Genomic DNA, 19,889 nt, shown 5'->3' with positions numbered 1-19,889 from the left:
AGGAATCCATCATAGTTTTAGCGTTAGATGTTTTAGTTCCTTTTAGTAACTGTATGGTATTTGCAACCTGTCTGTCAGCATTACTCAACACAATTTAGTTAAAAGTTTATGCCAGCTGCCAGTCTGTCAGTTAAACTTATCAATTATGACTTTTTTAATGTTAGGAGCTCTTCCTCTGAACAGAAATACATAGAAAAACTAAATAAAATTAATTTTTTAAAAAATCTCCAACATTGCGTCTGAATGTTATGTAGAATAAAGATGAATACATTACACATTGCAGAAGTCTCAAAAATTGATTTAACATATTTCAGGATACACAAGGGTAAGTACAAGTCATTTACAGCATATAACTCATTTACAGAATTTTAGTTTTATCCCTGTAACAACACTTTTTACATCTTTCAGTTTGCTTAGTTTAAAACAATTGCTTAAGAACATTTATTCTTCATTTCTAAAAGAAGCAAAGGCAAAAATGCAGTGTGATATACTAGAACTAAGAGAAACTCATTGGTTGTTTCTAGAAATTAATTTTGGTGTCTCAGTTTATGGAAGCCTCTTTCTAAAAGCAAAACTCCCTCTGAAGTCAAACCAAGTTGGTGGGTTTTAACAAAATATGAAGCAATGAGGAGTACATATTCTGCATATAAGAACTGAAAAAAGTTTTATCACGATGTTATATGGCTGCGTCAAAAGCAAATCTCTGGTTTACTCCATCTCCTCTGGTGTATTGTCTCCTTTCAGGGTTCAGACAGGTTGCCACTGATCGTGCCTGGAAACATGCCAGTGCCTGATCTGAACTCTGGTATCATCAGGATGCATTGGCTTGTCTGTTGAACCAGGTATTATTAAAAGGGTGAACAATACGTTCATTCCTAATTTCAAGCTGTCAGTGGAGAATACGTAAGGTTTTTATAATTTTAGGAATTATAAATGTTTTGTCTCTGGACTCCAGGGTGTCTCAGAGCTCATGGAATTTTGGGTGTAGATATCAGACCATGTCTTGGCTCTGAAGAGTTTACAGATTACACTTGAGTTATCTAGAAAGCAGAGATGAGACAGTAAGATAAACAAGCCAGGCCATGGATTGTGGTTTCATGGCACTTCACATGTCCAGTGCATATAACAAAAAAAGGATCACTGCCCAATAAAGGGCTAGAATGGGAACAAACCCAGGTATTTAGAAGAAGTATTTTAAAATTCAGGCATATTGGCCATACTTCGACTTAAGCATAGAAATGGATCAATAAATGTACATTGGAATTTAAAAATGCAGTTTTCTTCTCATGCAAGAGTTCTCATGAGAGAGTGCAAGTATCTCTCATGCCTTCAGATTTAATCTTTACTATAAAACAGTCACAGTTGGGTCAGGAAACTACTGCAATGCAGAAAAAGTCTTCAGTCCTTCTGAACAGAAAATACATGTCCGAATGATGCTGTGGTCATTATTAGTGAGATCCAAGTTGACTGAGCAACAGCTCCTGTAATGCAGCTGGTCACAAGGGAAGCATGAAGATCAAAAGTGGTGTATGTAGACACACACTGTTAGCCCCCAAGCTGACCACAGAAACTCCTCCTAGAGAAACTGAAGATGTCACCCAACAAGAAGTGGAAAGCCCTGTTCAGGACAGGAAACCTGAGAGGCTTGAGCATGCACAAAATTAATTGGCAAACAAGTGCATGTCTCTTCACTCTCCTGCTATTTGAAGGTTTCCTGCTGGCTTTGTTGATTAAACAATTCCTAGTTCGTTCAATAATATAAAAATTATGCAACATATGCAGAGACAGATTTCCCATAAGGCTGGTATTGGCTTAGTTAATAATGTTTTCAGTTCATTAACCAGAGTGCCCTAGCACAGAGCTCTGCTCGCTGGCCTCGGGAGCCACACTGCTGCTTCTGCACACCGGCCTCCACAGGGAAGCTGCTTAACAGTGCACCCACCTGCGTGGTTTTAGAAAGAGCGCCTCGTGCCCTGAAAAGCAAAGCGCCATGTTTTTCCACACCTGCGTACCAAATGTGAAGCTTGTCCTTTCCTCTTCTGCCCCTGGCTGAGGGTGGCCTGCCTTTCCACGCTGACCGGGTGGTGGAAGTAACAAGGAAGGCAACAGGCTGTGGGAGCACGGGCGCTGCACCTTGCAAAACGTAGGGTTTGTGTTGGCCCCATTTCAGACACACAGATTTGAAAAGCTGGGAGGAGGAATACTCTGTAGTTAATGCAGAGAAATGTGGGGTTTTTTCTCATGTCATTTTGGACACCAGCTAGCTGCTCTGAAACATCCTCCAGAGGACCAGGCCTTTCTCCATGAACTGCAAAGGGCGCACAGAAGATGAGCTTCACTGGACTAAACTTGTATTTTGTGAATGCCACCTTTCTTCATCATCTTTAATGGTCCCTGAATATAAGTACTTGCATTTGGACATTTTTTATTAAATTGATGTGCTATTTTATGTGAAGGGTGAAAATTCAGAGAGGAGCTGTTTTAAAACTTTTATAAATTTGGACCTAAAGGAAGTAGATTCTGAAATCGGAACCATCCAACGAGCAATTTCCTGGAGAAAGGGGTGCTGTACTGCAACGCTGTATGCCTCAGGTCCACTGCTTTAGGGGAAATTTGTCAGTTTTAATATTACCCCATGGAGCAACTAGTAGCTCTAAATTACCCCCAGGAAAACCAATTGTTTAAGACTTGTCAATAAAGTGTTTTAAAATTCTCTTCTTTTTTCAGGATACAGATGTTTTTTAAATTATGTGGCATCTTACTGTGTTTTTATCTACTTGGAAATTGATACTATTAGAATGAGTGAACATTGTTAAAAATGTTGTGTGCATCTCTTAAATAATGCACAGAAGGTAATTCCTAGAGCGACAATAGCTGAGTCACAGGACAGATGATTACATTCACTGTTAAAAAGGAAGGATACCAAAATGTCATGCTTTGCCACTAATCTTTGGAAAAGCGGATTTCAAAAGAAGACTAATTAGATCATAGGTCCTAAAGTTAAAAGAAACAAAGCTTTTTTAAGTGCTATTAGAAGAAATTATAATTTAGGAGACATGAATATCGCTGAATAAAAGGACACTAGGAAAGCAAGGAATAAATCAATATGGCTGAAATTAAATTTTTCAAGATGCTGTTTGAGCAAAAGTGTGTCTTCATGATTTAGAAATTTGACCTAACGGAAACAAGGGCAACTAATCACTGACAGTTGGTGTGTACAAGATTACGTGAGCTGTACAGGAACGTGAAGAGCAAATACTCACACCATCTCAGTTGGTTTTATGTGTATATCAGAAACATGAAGCCTCCAAAAAATTGATTTGACTGATATTGCCAGGAACAAATAAGATTCCTAATGAGACAAATTATCATTTTGCATCAGTCTCCATCTAAGAGGCTGTTGGGATGCTTCTGCCTGGGGATTGCATGTTCCTGGAATTTAAGATGAGCAACTCTGAGAGGAAAAAAATACAGAAGCAAAATGGAGATGAAATTGTTGTAGATGATGAGGTCTAAATAGTACAGACAGAAATTCTGAAAAACTGGAGTGTTTGCAGTGTCTTGCTCTCAGACACCTTTCCAAAAGCATAGCAAATGTTGATAGCTGTATTTTTAATTAAAAAAAAAAAGTTGAAAGGGATGATACAGTAATTTACAGTGCAGTAAATTTTGCCACCTGTTCCTGCCAACCTGCATGAACTATTTATTGCAAATAGACCAACAAACCTCTGGAAGACTCTGCAATAGACGCTAACTGGTGCTGAGGCTGCAAGGGGAAATGTTTCACTTCTCTCATGCAGTTCTTTCTGTGGCTAAAGCAGGTGGGCAGCCAGAAACAGAGGTGTGAAATGTGAAATGGACCAGGGACACCTTTTTTTTTCACTATTTGACAGTTATGGGATCAGATGCGAGTGAGGTAAGCAGCCATTCCCATGACATGGTGTTCCCCAGTTGCTGTTCGGCTTCCCAGAGTCTGCTCCAAGTGTCATCACTTGTCCTTCCCCACATCTGAGGCAGCGGAGTTTGCATGAGCTGCAGTGTGGTGGTTTGAAGCCAAACAGGCGCTCAGTGATTTCTAGCAGAGCTTCCTTCCATGCTGCTTGGCTTCTATTCAAGGAGCTGCTTTCTTCTCAAGAGGTCCTTGTAGAGACGACCCAGATGGCTTTGAGAAGTGGAAGATGTTAGTTCCTGCCAGCTGTGCCAAGGGGCTCCTCGTGCAGCGTAACTCCTCGGTAGGGGGGACTATCTGAGGATTAATAGTCCCTCTCTGCCACCTCACAACCTTGGTGTTGTCCTTGTTTAATTCAGTTTCACTTCAGTTCCTGTCAGTATGGAAACATTGCACAGAAATGTTACTGGACAATAGCTGGCCAAAAATCATCCATCCTGTCCTAGGTTTATGCAGCTGTCGCTGGCTTTCTGTCCTACCCAAGGCATCGGTCTGACCCAGAACAGAAATACTGGCCATATCACGGCTTCCAGCTTTGCCAGCATCAGACTCCTTCCAAACCACACGCGGTGGCTGTTCCTGCAGCTCAGTACTGACACGTGCTAAAAGGGGGTCGTGTCAACACACACGTGGCTCCACCGGTACTGCGGTGGATGAAGCTGGAGTCAGCATCAGCAAGAAAGACTCGGATAGGAAGGGTCATGTTGGATCACCTCACGTCTTCCCTAGCGCGGTGAATCGTTTGCCAGTTAAGCCTATTTTTATTCATGGCTGTGCTGCTTAGTCTTCATTTTAGGAATTGTGCTTATTGTGAAGGGTCATGGGATTTTGTTATGAAAGGTGGTGGGAGCAGGGACGAGAGAAGGGTCAGTGCACAGTAACAGCCAGCCACACACAGTACAGGCTTGGTAAAAGCTGTTTGTAGCTTTACTTCCCAGGTCCAGCTCCCTTCCCTTTAGATTGCAGGCTTGAGAGTACAATGTTTATTCACTGAATACACTACTAAGAAACTAACACAGTGATTAAATGATTAAAAGCACACACAACTCTAAAACTAATCATCATTCTTAAAACTTGCAGATTACACCCCATGATACTGCATTACAATCCTATCCTGCTTGCCTCTCCACTGCTGAGTATCAGGGTGCAAGCCTACCCCTCCTCACTCCACCCTCCCACACCAAGTCGTTTCGGCAGAGAGCTGATGGGGAGTCCAGCAGGGCTGTCCAAGGGGGTTCCCCCCGGTGTCCTGGTGGGTTTGGGTCTGCAGGTCAGCATTCCTGCAGCATGGAGGCATCCACACTCCTACCGTCAGAAGATCCCCCTCCATTGTTCTTACCTTTCCCCATTTTCTCTATTTCTGGACCCATTTTTTCACTGCCCTTGTACCATCCTTTCTCCACCCAACTCCTCCCAAATAAACACTCTGCTTGTGTTATCCTACCACACTACCACTAGCAGCGAGGCAACACACATACAACTCTCGCTGTTACCAAATACCACTGGAATGCCCATTCTGCCTCCTTCCCACCGACACGTGGTGATACCCACAGTGCTCCACAGGATTCAGTAGGTGGTGCAGATCATACATGCGGTGAAGTTGTTCACTTCCAACAGTGGCTGGTTAGACTTAAGGTCTTACTACATGCACACGTTCCCCTTGTAAATCGGGTTTCCACAGCCCCGTACCAAAGACTTTCAGTAGGCTAATGCAAGGTTTTATATCCCACTGTTCATGCCCCTCCTTCAATATGTGCCCAAGCCACCACCCCGTTGTTGAAGCTCCATCCCATTCCCAAGACAAAAATGGGCATCATTCCTCTGGTGCCCTCCTGACACAGGACTCTCTGCCGTATTGCCCGTGAGAAAGGAATGAACTCCTTACAAAAAGCATCTAACCACTGGTTCACTGTTTCAGTTGCCAGCAGTAGTGCTTGGTACAATAACTAGCCAGAGATACTGTTCAGTTGAACACCTCAGAGGTATTTTCTGTTAGATTGGCAGTCCCTTTTGCCACGTGCCACTTTTGGCTATCCCAGGTGGTTATCGTTGTCGCTGCATCAGATAACCATCCCAAGTTTGTTACTGAATGACTTTGCATGGGATTCAAAATTCACCCTTCCACACCCATCTTCCTGAGTTTAGCTGAGAGCATTTCAATATCAAATTAATTTAGGATTGTTAAATGTATGGGGCTATGTTTTGGATTTGTGCTGGAAACAGTGTTGATAATACAGAGATGTTTTCGTTATTGCTGAGCAGTGCTTACACAGAGTCAAGGCCTTTTGTGCTTCTCACCCCACCCCACCAGTGAGGAGGCTGGGGGTGCACAAGAAGTTGGGAGGGGACACAGCCGGGACAGCTGACCCCAACTGGCCAAAGGAATATTCCAGACCATATGATGTCATGCTCAGCATATAAAGCTGGGGGAAGAAGAAGGAATGGGGGGACATTCAGAGTGATGGCGTTCGTCTTCCCAAGTAACTGTTACACGTGATGGAGCCCTGCTTTCCTGGAGGTGGCTGAACACCTGCCTGCCGATGGGAAGTGGTGAATGAATTCCTTGTTTTGCTTTGCTTGTGTGTGCGGCTTTTGCTTTCCCTATTAAACTGTCTTTATCTCAACCCACAAGTTTTCTCACTTTTACTCTTCCAGTTCTCTCCCCCATCCCATCGGGGGGAGTGAGCGAGCAGCTGTGTGGTGCTTAGTTGCCGGTTGGGGTTAAACCACGACAAGGTAAAATCAGTTACTTCTAAAAGTACTATTAACAAATACTCATTACTTGGACACCAAGCATTTAAATCTGTTCCCATTGTCTTGAGGCTAAATGTTAAAACTCCCTTGAGATCTTGAGGGAAAGCACAGGCCAGCAGCTGTTGCACGTTTTTACACCTTTAACAAACAGAATGAAGATTAGAGGAGCTGGAATACTTTAACAATATCCCTGATGTGCTAACCAGCACATCAGCCCAAGATTTTCCTAGTTCACATTAAATCCAAACGGCTCTATCCTTGTTAGTACTTCTCTAGAGTGACTAGTCCCCATAACCAAGATGCGATCCATGTAACCAGTCACTCCTCCCACGCCTTCCAGCTCTCCGTTAGGAATGGGCCAGACCAAGCTGTTCCACCAGCTCTCTCCCTCTCCTGTAATCCCTTTAACAGCCCTTGCATTACTATGAACAATTGTGCAACCCCCTTCCTTACCATCCTGATCCTGCTCCCATGTTCTAGCATGCCCATACACTTAGAGTTGATCCCAAACTGATCTCCGTCTTTCTATGGTCCCTGGGCACATCTCCCTGCTCCACAGTTATTCTGTACATGTCAAGATCAGCGGTCACTGCTTCCTGCCTCTGTGCTGATACCCAGATGAACACACACACACACGTGTGCACATTCCCACACATACAGGCTGCTGCCGCTTGGGCATTTGTCCGAGGTCTCCCCTCCCTACTAGCTGTTAGAGTCTCACAGTCTTCTGAATTCCTGGTCACTCGTCTTAGTATTTTTTCCATCATCTCATCAGCAGGCAAGGCCATAATAATTGCCCCTGCCTTCTGCCCAGGCAATCCTGTCGCCGTTACCACCCACGTAGCCTCTTCACACTCAAAAGGACTGCGTGGTCCCAAAGCCCCGGTTCTGCCCACCCACACCAGCCAGCCCCCCCTTGCTGTTTTTCCCAAGCCTTCTCCTTTCGGGGCACCACCTCTCCCCGTGCCGCACTTCTGGGCTGTTAAAGCCTTACCCCTCGCCCTAGGGATTTTATCTTTTCAGATGCTCCCGGGGCCGGAGAGCTTTCCCGCCGCCGGAGCTGCCGGCCCCGCAGGGCAGGTCCGGCTCAGCCCCGGGCGGCCCCGCCGGCGCCTCCCGCCGCCGCCAGGTGGCGCCAGAGCCCCGCGGGAGCCGCCGCCGCCGCCGCCGCCGCCGCCCGAGAGCGGGGGAAGCGCACCCGGCACAAGCACCCTCTTGATTTTGAAGAGAAATGGGGATCTTGTCATGCCACGGGCCGTTCCAACCCCGGCATCCTACCGATAGTAACGCTATAGTAAGGCTAAAAATTTCTAGCCTTACAAACGTCCACGTTGAGGAGGATCAGCCCCGCAAAGGAGCGCCTGGGGCGATGCCTTTCAGGAAGGTCGTGGTGCTGTCCGCAGTTGTCAGGCATTAACTGAAGTTCAGAAAACAGCACAGTAACTTATTTACAAATAAATATTCTTTGCGGCATCCAACAAACTGTTTGAGGCCTCTAATTGCATGGACTTGGTGAGCGGGAGGCGGTAAGAGCCCGGCACAGGGCCCCGGGTATGGCTGCCTAGACCCGTCCCGGCGCTTTTGTGCCCGACACCGACCCGCTCGCCCGGTCAGGACCGCAAAAGAGCAGCGCTGAGGTTTCAGACCAGCTTTTATGGCTGGAGGAGGATCCCGCCCAGTGCAAAGCCCACGACCGACCCCTCCTGTGAGAGGGGGACCCGCTCGCCTCCCTCCCGGCGGAGGGCGACGGGCGGCCGGCGGAGGCAGCGGAGGGCCGCGGGACGCTGAAGCGTTTCGGCGCCCGCGGGAAGGAGGCGGTGGCGGACGCCGGGGCCGCCCCTCTCCCGCCCACTGCGGCCCGCCCAGGGCCTGCCCGCCCGCCCGGGGCCGGCTCCGCAGCGGCGGCCCTAGCTGCAGCCGCCGCCGCCCGTTGCAGCGCCGGCGCTGATGCCTCCTGCGGTGGCCCGGCAGGGAAGATGGCGCCGTCCCACGTCCTCAAGTGCTGCCAGAAGGTGTTGGCCTGGGTGCCCGTGGCCTTCATCGCCCTGGTCGTGGCCTGGTCCTACTACGCCTACGTGGTGGAGCTGTGTGTGTGTGAGTGGACGAGGAGGGTCGCGGGCGCTGGGAGCTGCCAGCCGGGCGGGGAGGACACCTCACCACTCGACTCCTCCGGGGCCGCCTACTCCCCTGCGCCCCGGCGGGGTTTCCTTTCCCGTCGCCCGCCTCAGGCTTTCGTTCAGGCGGGCGAGAGGAGACCACCCCCTCAGGCGCTCCCTCCGGGGCCGGGTTTACCTGTTGTCCCCCCGCCTCAGGCGCCCTCCCGGGGCCGCGGGCGAGGACGGCGGGAGCCCGGCCTCAGGCGCCTCATGGCGGCGGGGTCCCGGCCCGGGGTCGCCTGTGGAGAAGCGAAGGACGGGGACGGGGGAGAGGAGGTCCAGGCGGGGGGTCCGGGGCACTTCGTTTCGGGACAGGCCCCTCAGGGAGGCGGTGAGGGGCAGGGACTTCCCTGCCCTTCCCCGGCAGAAGTTTCCCCTTTCTATTTTTCTGTTGTTAGTCCGTCTTACTGATGTATCACGTAACTCCTTGACCACCTTATGCGTGTATTTACTCTCCCCCCCCCCTTCTAATTAAGAAGCCCAGTGTCACTGAAGCGTAACGAGGCTGAAAACATCCCGCTTAAGTAGGCAGAGGAAAGGATTTAGGGCTTATGGGGTTTTGTCAGGCTGCGTCAAGGCTTTCTGGACAAGGGCTCGGCGTTATGTAAATCTGACTTGCAGGCGGTGTCGGTCAGGATGATATTTACCCTTTTCTGTCTTCAGGAGGAAACTTCAGGAGGATGTTGGCTTTCTCTGGGCAGGGTAAACAGAGCGGCACAATGATGCGCAGTATTTGTCAGACTTGGTAAAACTTGGAAGCAGCGTAGGAAAACTAAGGAACACGTTACTGAGCGTTTAGCATGTTTAAGTAAGGAAGCTGAAATGAAAATAAAAAAAAACCCAAAAGTACAAAGAACTATTTTAAGCTACATATAGGTCTACCTAGTGTCTGTAGGTCCTTGTACTTCTTGCTATTGGTGTAAAATATGTGCTTCGATATCCCTAGCTATAAATAAAAGGCTTGCAAGTACATCTTTCCTTTAGAAATAATCAGTTACTTTTTTTCTGCAGCACTTAGGTTTTTGGATAACTTTTCTGAATGCCCATGGTATTTCACAGCCTTTTGTGTTAGCTTTACATATGTGGACTGGAACATGAACTACAGGCAAAAAGTTATTTGGACTTAAAATAGTAGAAATAGAGTTGTAAAATAACGCTTGTTGAGATACTATGTGAAATGTTGACATAAAAGAGTTGCAAATATGTCAGTGTATCCAAACTTGTCAGATTACTATGGTGTAGTTGTCTGTTTGTGTGAGTAAATAGTACTGGTTTTCTGGGAGAATCGTGCTTAAAACTATAAATGCTTAGAACCAAATTTTAGACAGTCTTTAATACTGGAGGTCTGGGGCATGGGTAGTTGTTAAAGTAGTCCTGAGAGGGGCTGTGTGAGGTTATAGATTCACATTTTACAGGTGTGACATGAAGGTTTTCTGTACCCATTACAGTCTGACCAGTCTGACAAAAGGCAGATAAGGGCTATGAGTTTCTTCTCACTTGGAGATTTAAGAGACTTGCCCAGGGTCGCACAGGTGGTCTCTGGCTGAATTGGGAACAGAACCTCGACCTCCCAAGTCCCAGCTCTGTGTCTTGATCACAGAGTGGGTCAGGGCTGGGTGCTGGTGAATAATTTCTCCTTCACAGCTATAGAGAAGCTGCAAAGAGCCCTTCTGAGCTCATTAGGGTTTCATATGTGTGAAAATTATTGGAAGGGTGGGTTCCTGTTTATGCGAGAACTTTCACATCTATAAATCTAGTTTCTAGACGTCTGGCACTTTTGCTCACAGATCAGCTCTATTCTTAACATCTGCACATCCAGACAATTAAGAAAAAGTGTTCGTTTAATAAGAAAATTACTTACTGATTTTTATTGCTGTCACTGAATTTTACAGTTGTTACCTGTCTAAATCATACTTGGCGACCAAGGATTTTATTTTTCTGTGGTTTTTTCTGTTGTGGGTTTTGAGGGGGTGCTTTTGTTTGTTGTTTTTTTTTTTTTAACCTCTTGAATTTTATTTACGCTCTTGATAAAAGGTCATCTCATCAAGGGAGAGGAAAGGGGGGTTGTGTTTGGAGGGTTTTTGGTGGGTTTTTTTTTCCTTTGTGTGTTTTTCTTTTACACTGCAGTTGAGTTCCAATGAGCATAGAGAGGATTTATAGTGCTCCCTATGTTTTATTTTGGTTTGAGAACTACTGCACTGTGTACTATGAAGAAGAGCAAGGATGCGCCTTTAGCGCACGACGAATGAATGAGGTGACACTGGTCTCTGCAGACGTTCACATACAGCAGGTACAGAAGCAGGGCTTACGGCTTGTTGCACTTCTGTGGCTTTGGCAGAGGGCACAATATGCAGCTGATGTGTGCCTGGGTAAAGGAAAGACGGATGGAGGAAGAGAAGCTTTAGAAAAGAGGAGATACCATAGAAAATTTCAAGTAAATACCGAGAGTAAAAGAGAAATTGAAACCCCACAGACACCAGTGTTTTTTCAAAGGTTATTCTTAAAGATTAGATAACTCTTAAGATGTGAAGCTAACAAGGAAGCAGGAAGAGAGAAAGACTTCATTCCCCCAACTACTTCTTCCTGTTTTTTTTTCTCCTTGTAGTCCCTGCTCACGTATTAAAGGTCAAACATATGTATTCAGTTAGTAGATCAAGTGGGAAGCCAAACTTAATGTAATATTATAAAAGATTCCTAATGAAGTAGAAGATGGTATAGTAAAGTTGGGGCTGCTGCTTTCATCACATCACCCCTTCCCTTTCAGTTTTGCTTCTCTGTGCTGCTTGCCCCACCCCCCTCTGCTGGGGTTCTCACGTATTGCTCGATGTCTTGCTTTTGGTGTCTGATGGACTCAGGCTTACCCTGTAATTCACTGCTAGTATGTATTTACTTGGTTATGCCTCTTCTATAACCCTAAATTATATTACTTACATACTGGCTGTGAACACTGAGGAGGACTGGTGTGGATAAGATTAGAGGAGATTCATGAGCTGAGACATGAGATTCATTGTTTTCCTCCCATGGAAACTGCCAGCATCGTGTATCTCTGAAGCATTGCTGTTGTATGCTGGTGAACAGTGGCTTATTTAGACCACTATTCCTGTGTAGTTGTGATCCATCAGGTAAATTAGCTATTAAGCTAATTGGAAAGGTGAAAACGGCCCTGTCTCACTGAATGCATAGAGGTTGAGGGAATGTCAGCAGAGTGGAAAAAAATCTAGAAACACCTGTAACTGAAGGAACTGCAGAAGACTCGAGGCAACATCTCATTCAGATTTTTTGAAATGTTTTAAAGTAGAAAAACATGAATGAATACTTTCTTACTAGATTATTTCTTCTTTTCACACATAACTTGCCCAGAGCTCTGTTTGCAAGAAAGCACACCTTGAAATACAAAAGGGATATTGTAAAATAGCTTTTCATTAGTTTAAAACCATTTCATGTGTTCTTTCTTGTTATCAAAACATGTTTTGCTTTTAATATTGCTTTTGTAAACAATGGCTGTATTAGGCTATTAGTGAATTGAACTGATTGTATCTGCTTACCACATCCCTCAGAAGCTCAGAAAGAGTGGAGCTCTTCTCTTGTGGTTCGTTTTCACTTATGGCTGACTTGTATCTTATTACCTGTTCCAAATGGTTTTGTAGGTGATCGGCTGTAATACAGACTGGCTAGACGATGGTCAGAAGACATTGTTTTGACACACGTAGTAGGAGTTGGTGGGTGAAGCCAGCCTGTTTCCTACAGGCAACCCTTTTGCTAAAACACTAGCAGAATTTGGTAGTGCAGTCTGCACTGAGAAAAAGAGAAAATTAACTTTGGCTGAGTTGTCTGCAGATCATAACTAAGATGTATTGGCTGGTTTTATTAAAAAAAAAAAATCATCTTGTTCAGGTTAGGGTTTTACTTCTATAGCGAGAACTGTATGTTCTGAAAAGCACAGTCCTGGCTCTTCTGAGCCGAGAGTTGTAAAGAGAATGGCTTGTTTTATGGATTTACTAGTCTTGTAAATGTATGAGTGTTTTCATGCCTCAAACTCCACAAAGTATGGAAAAATGTGATTTTGAAAGCTACAGGGGTAACTAGTTGTGTGTTCTTTTCATAGCATCTACTTACAGAAAGATTTGGGGTTTTTTAATATGGTGTAATGTCTAATGTGTCTAAAATCCTGGCAAACAAAGCAGTTTGTAATTTAGAATTCATAACTTCATGTTAATGGTACAAATTGAACTCCTTACTGTTCCAGGAAACTGCAGTAGCTCTTGTCAGTAGGAAGATAGCTCTGATCTCCCCAAAGCGCACTCCACATGAGAAGCACATGGTGAGCTGTTGTAATGCTCCCATTTGAAGAGTCTAGTGCATAAACGGAGAGAAGGTAATTCCATCTGCCTCCTCCAGAAGAAATCTCTACTGAAAATGCTAATGCAGTAGCTATCAAGCAATGGCAAGGTGATATTAAGAGCAGTGTGTCAGTAACTTCTGATTTCAAACTACAGAAAAAGCTAAAGTATCAGCACTGAAGTACAACATTTGCATGTTAAGCATGCAAAAAGCATTCCCGTAGGAAAAGTGGGTTAGCTTTCAAAAAAAGGAACAGCAAATTAAACAGGTTAGGTCATTAGTAAGTTAACTATGTTTATGTGCCTCTCATGAATTTCAAAATAAAGAAATCTAACCGCTTCAGATGCACTTAGTTGTGTTGTAGTGTCTCAGCTCAAGCGTGCATATTATCATCTTAAATGAGAACCTTTTCTGTTATTATGAGTAAGTAGAATTCCTCTTGAGGTGCTCAGACTGGATACAAATGTATTGGAAAACTAGACGCTCAGATTGAGTGGAAAGATTATCTTCTTATATGGTGCTTTGCACTGTAATGGTCATATTAGTTTATAAGGATGGGTTGGCATGTGCCTTCTATATGGCATGAAATCTGCTCTCTTGGCAGTCCTCTAATGAAAAAAATGTTCGAACAGCAAAAGAACTAGTCAGCCTGGTTTCTTGGGGAGTTGTCTTGTGTCTGCTCTTCCTACTCTTCTGCTGGTGGAAGGACTCCATCCCTCTTCTCCCTCCCGGCTTTCTATCTGCAGTGCCAACCCCAGCCCTGGGCCTCCACATCAGTTTTCCCCTGTATCTGCTAAACTGTTCCTGACAGTTCTGCAGTAGTTGGCATCTTTCCTTGATCCCTAGTTACCATTTGGTCAAAAAGAAGTGTGGTGCAGCAGCTAGTTTGGTGTTGCTTAGCTTGCCGGGGGGCAGGCAGAAAATGAGTGCCTGAGCTCAGAGCAGCTATTTCCTAACAGGTAGTGTGGACTTGTGTCTTCTACCCATGCAACAGCTTTGGTGAAACTTACTGGCATATACTTAGTGTGAGATTTCCAGGAAGCTTCAAAACTTGGCCAAAACTGGTCCATGGGCAGGATGGCTTTGGAGTAGGGGAGGAAAGGGGCTTAGGGAAAGCAGGGAGCTGAGCACAAGTATCTGAGCCAAAGCAGGAACTCTGCTTGTGGTGTTACTCTTTTGTTGTAGCTGTGATCGCTAATTGCTGCAGCGCTTCCTGATCGCCTTTTAGATGTGGACTAAAAAGCTTTTGTTCTTGGTTTGAAAGGGCTTGGATAGTATGAGTATTTAAGATTATGAAAAATAACTTGTCTCAAATTTTTCTACTCTCAAATTTTTCTCTGGTAACAACAGTAGGAGCTTTCTGTATGCCTTTAGAGTTAGAACAGTGAACTAAAAACCCCTGATTAAAAACGAAAGTGAATTTTATGTTACTCCATCATTTACTCATCTCCCAGTTTTCCTACAAGATGCCATGGATAAAAGGACCAGAATTTCAAGTGTATGTTTTCAGTAGACATTACCTTGTGGTCTCTGACCCTCTGCACACTGTGAACTTCAGGTTCTGCTGTCTATTGAAATGTAAATAATTAAAACTTTATTCTCTAGCAGCTCATATTTTTATGAGTTAATATAGACGTGCTTTCCATAATCAAAGAATTTACGGTGTTACGAAGATTGGTGACTGAGCTGAAGTGAAACACTTGGATGGCACTGTACCTGCTTTAATTTTGGAACTTGAGACTGCCTGTGATGGAAGATGGGAGTAGGAGAAATCCTAGTTGTCTGTCTAAAATTGTGCCTGTAAATGCTGAGGGCTCATGGGGTTCATTTTTCACCTATTCAGTACGTCAGTGTTTATCCAACTCTTTCTGTTCAACAGTGTCCTACAACTGGTAAGACTTTATACTGGTTTAACATATACTTTCCGTACAAGTGTTATAAACTGTAGGTTCCTGAGTTTCCCAAAACAGCTTTTATGGAATTTTCAACTCAGTCATTTAACTCCTCCCCACCTGGTGCATATTCTTCCTGTAACAGGACAAGAGTATGCATTTTTCTCATTAGTATGTATGAAATTTAATAGAAACATTTGAGAAGTAACCACAGGCCACTTTTCTGTGTAAGCCAAATCTCCACCAAGGTGAATCGGGTATAAAAGGGATAATGAGACTGCAACAAATACATTTGTTCTTTTAGCCACTTCCCCAATATTACCTCCTTCTGCTGTGACTAAATTGTTTTCTGTGGGATGTGCTTAACTCCTCCTGTCCTGGGTCAAGAAAAAAAGCCCAGACTTTTCCCCCTGTTCTGCTCCCCCCCCCCCCCAAATCCTCAGTGGAGTGCCTCCTACGTAACCTTTGACTGTCTTATCTGTGCTAAAAATCAAGTTCCTCCTCTGCAGTATTTCAAGCCTCTGCTTTTCCTTTTTTTCGAAAGACCAAATGGCTCATCTGTTCCTTATTCATGTTCCCTTTTGGCTATTAAAATTGTCTTATGAGATTGTCGAAGTGAACTGGATCACAAGAACAGCGTGTTTTGCCTTTGCAGTTTCTGCAGCACGCTCTCTGATGCTATATATGGTGCAGCATTGTCTTAAATGTGAAGTATGAAACCATTTTAATCATATGATTTACAGAGAGATCGAGTGAGGGTTTTATGCAGGGGTTTTTTGTCTGTGGTATTTCAGTTGTGCATCATGATGTGTGTTCGTCTCCAGAGTGGGGAATTCTTATGCATCTCTTGTGAAGCAGTAAGCAGGGAGATGGCTGTTTTTTCTTTTTGCTTCTTTCTTTTTTTTTTAGCCTATTTTGGACAAAAAATTTTAGAGATGGAAGTAATAATTCATCTGGAATTAGGCAAGCTGCTGCTGCAGAGAGAATGAAACAAAATTTAGATTGAATCTAAGTAACCTTGAGAGGAGCAGACATGATTTGTTTGAAGAGACCTAAACAGACAGTTATTTTATAAGCTGGTTTGCAGTTGTCTGTGGTAGACTTAAAACTTACATTAAGTGCCTCAGCTACTGCCTTGGTATAGTGTGAATGCAGAGAACCTGTTATTGTACCATTCTTCTTGACAAGTAGTCATTGCTTTTAGGTTTGTCAAGTTTGGATTAAAAAAACAGAGAAGTGAAGTGTACTTCCACAATGCTGGGATTGATGGTACCCAAAGCTTTCAGGTCTATGGGTTTGTGACATGCAGATTTACCCAAACATTGCAAAAGGAGCCCAGAACAGAGCAAAATTTGGTTTCTGTTCTGAGAAATCCTATGTAACTAACATGCAGGTCTTTTTTTACAGTATCTGGAAAAGGGTGCAAGTTGTGCATAGGATTTTTGTGGGGATGTTTTGTGTATGTCTATTTTTATCAGTTTAATCTACTACTCCTTAAGTTTCACATTGTTGTTTGTTTTTTTTTTAAATAATTATATATTTTAAAAAGCTTGAGTTCAGCCTGGTAATTGCATACAGAGATATTACTTGCTGTGTTGCAGGGTAGATAGCCGCTGAGATAAAGCTAAAGCAGCAACTGGTGCAGAGGGTAGGCTTCAACTTTTTAAATAATTCATAATTTAGACAAATTATGTATTTAGACAAAGGGAAGCTTAAAGACCATTGAGCACTAGATTCAGTCATTTTCTCTCTTTTGTGTGGCTTTTTTCTATTGACATTCTCAAACTTGTAAATATCCTGTGTTTCTCCCTACTTCCCACATTTGCAGAGCCACTTGGGAAACCCTATTGCCAAGGAGCCATTAGGAGTGGAAACAGGGATCAGTTTGTGAGCAGAAACGACCATCTGGGAGAGCTGTTAGACACATACAGGGCATCAGGAGCTGTGCTGCCATGCCTCAGCTGCCTGGTTTTGTGATAGTCTCCTACTGTGTGACAGTGCTCTCCTCTTGCTGCACAGCTTCTCTGGAGTCTTTAGGCAAGTGGCTGCACCTCCTGATCGCATCCCAGTTTATGTTTCTGTGTAGCTTCTCAGGAGGCAGCAGGTTTAAGGGTCTGGGTCACGTCGCACTTAGTTGTAGATGTTTAGAAGTAATCACTTTCCTGATCTAACTTGCCGTAACTCAGTGTGGTTCCTGACTTACGTGTTAAACCAGTGGCAATAATTTCTTGTTCTTCACAAACATTTTCTCCCACAAGTGTACCACACTCCAGTACTTCACCTGCAAATGTAGATATTCTTGCAACTGTATTACAATATGTGATATCCTAGGAAGATGACAGCAAAAGTTAATTCTCTTGGGTGTCATGCACGTGTCAAACTCGTTTCTTGCTAGGCAGTTTGCCAGTCCTGCTGTGTTACATCCAGTGCTTTGCCATGGGAGGCCTAATGCATCTCTGAGGTGTAGTAGGCAGCACTGTTTCTTCCACTGGCACACGTTGCATTAGGATTTATAGTATTTCAGCTGACCTTTTTACAGAGTCCTGAGTTAATGCTTTCCAAGAATATGTGGTGAACTGTCAGCAGGCAGGTGAGCTCTGAGTATTTTATTTATTTATTTATTGGAAGCAATATTTACTGAATGAGAGCTATATGGATGATAGGCTACGCTCTTTTGTATGCTTGCCTCTCTGTTTACTCTGGAGTACTTTCTAAGTTTTAGTATAGATCTTCTGGACTATCCAAAAATCCCTTTGCAGTGGCTTGTGCAGTCTTTGTGCTGTCACGTTTTCATGTTCCTAAGTGGTCTGGTAGTTAAATGAGACCTGGTGCAACAAAAACATGTCTTTCTGACCTTGTCGTCTAGCCAAAACTTTCTGTCCTGTTATCGCTGATGTTTTTTCCCCTCTGCACCACCTGGATCTTTTGTTATGTTCCTGGGGAGTCACTGGTTATTTCTTCCTTTTTGCAAAGAAACTAGAGGAAGTAGCTTTAGCTATAGTAAAGGTTTGTCCTGAGATGTTTCAGTCCAAGTAAGGTTTAATGAGTGACATTTTGTTTTGCAAGGAAGAACAAGCAGCAAAGCCTCCAGCATCAAAAGATGGCAGCATTTGTTACCAACCAACTTGATGAGCCATATATGGACAGATTCTCTAAATCACCATGAGAAGTCTTTGAACCTTTATTTATTCCATAAATATTTTAATAATAAAAATAATAAAATATTAAATATTTATTAATATTTACAAGTCCAGTATGTTGAAGACGTGAATTCCCCACCATTAAAGTTTCCCACAACTAACAGACATGTTTTTAAATTACATGTTTTTCAAAACAAAACTTCCTTAAAAGGCTCTATTCAAAAGCTTGGCTTACTAATATCTTGATGGGAGTTCATGTAATTTACATTACTGGCTTCTATGTTGTTAATGTGTTGCTGGCAGAAAATTAGCTCTTCTCATCACAGGTAGTTCCATATTTAATCTCAGGTGGCAAATACCAATCAAACCTGACCAATGTTACAAAAAAACTGAACTTAAAACTTCATTTGAAGAATCCAGTGACGTAATGCATGAGAGGAGGTCAGCTTGCTGGGCAGTTTGATTTCTCCCATTACCCAATGAACTTGGCAGCAGCAAAATCCTTCTCTTGGAAAACAGAATGCCTAATACTTGGTAATGAGATTTACAAGGAGAATTTTATCCATGGAGTTTTGCAAGGAGATTTTATCCTAATATTTGAGGAAGCACTTGTTGCAAGCGGGGCCAGTAAGTAAGGAGACAACTGATTTTGGAAGAGTCCGAAGCCAAATGCAAAGAAGGGTGCCTGATTAACAAAGTGGATCCCTACCATCTGCTGACAGTTCTCACCACTGGGCGATGGTTCATGTCTGCAGGTCACAGAAGCTGTGTCTGGAATTTTTGTTCCCCGCAAACTGACACCTCTGCTCTCCTGCTGTCATACCTCACAGCTGTGTGGAATAGCTAAATAAAGACTGTTGCTCTATTTTCATCTGTCTAGAGTAGAAGTAAATGGATTTACTAGTAGCATCCTGAGCCATAAGACACTCAGCTTTGAGTGACCTTAATATTCAAGGCAGGTATTGACTGGCAGTCAGAACCACGAGTTAGTGAAGAGTGTTCTTTTTTTGAAAAGAAATGGTAACTCCTTAATTACCTGAAAAATTCTGTTACGAGAATGAATTGTATGTTGTTTTTTGGTTGGGTGGTTTTTTGGTTTGTTTTGGTTTTTTACTTTAAATATATTGATGGTTTCTAGTATTACCTGCAGAACACCTAATCTTGTGCAGAGTATATAAGACAACTCCATACAACATATGGTACTAGCACTCTGTCAACACCAGCTGATTATCCTGTTTGTCTCTCCTATCTCTTGCAAGTGTCCTAGTAGAGTCTTAACTACAGAACCACTGGAGTTACTCCTACCACAAAAAACCGTTTCACATATCCAGATACTTGAGTGTAGTGTTACTATGAGCTTGATCTGGCCAGCCTGAGTGTAAATACCACTCCTTCAAATGTACATGTAATTAATTAGTGCTGTGGACATAAGCTAGCTCCACACAGATGCTTCTGAGTTCCCATGCCTTTCTGCCGATTCTGTTTTTTCCTATTCCCCGATGTTCCAGAGGGAGCACAGCTCACTGACTCGTGCAAGTAAGAGCTCTCTTTGTCTTTCAAGAAGAAACCAGGCTTTCTTTTGGCTGTGTCTGATAGCTTAAAGGCAATATTGGAAACAATTTATGTGCAGCACTTCCAAACTACTGAGCGATAAAGC

At 43.7% G+C, this 19,889-nt stretch overlaps 1 protein-coding gene across 1 annotated transcript in view; it reads left to right on the top strand.

Annotated features, from left to right (window-relative positions):
• The first annotated feature begins 8,679 nt into the window (after positions 1-8,679).
• Positions 8,680-19,889, top strand: part of ZDHHC20 (zinc finger DHHC-type palmitoyltransferase 20) — a 45,119-nt gene continuing 33,909 nt past the window's right edge. The window contains exon 1 of the mRNA XM_050915620.1: positions 8,680-8,797. Coding sequence (XP_050771577.1) covers positions 8,680-8,797 — 118 coding nt within the window. The remainder of the gene's footprint in view (positions 8,798-19,889) is intronic.

This window comes from Gymnogyps californianus, chromosome 1 (genome assembly GCF_018139145.2).
Source record: "Gymnogyps californianus isolate 813 chromosome 1, ASM1813914v2, whole genome shotgun sequence".
Taxonomy (NCBI): Eukaryota; Metazoa; Chordata; class Aves; order Accipitriformes; family Cathartidae; genus Gymnogyps; species Gymnogyps californianus.
Note: the sequence above shows the minus strand (reverse complement) of the source record. Positions and strands in the feature narration are given on the sequence as shown.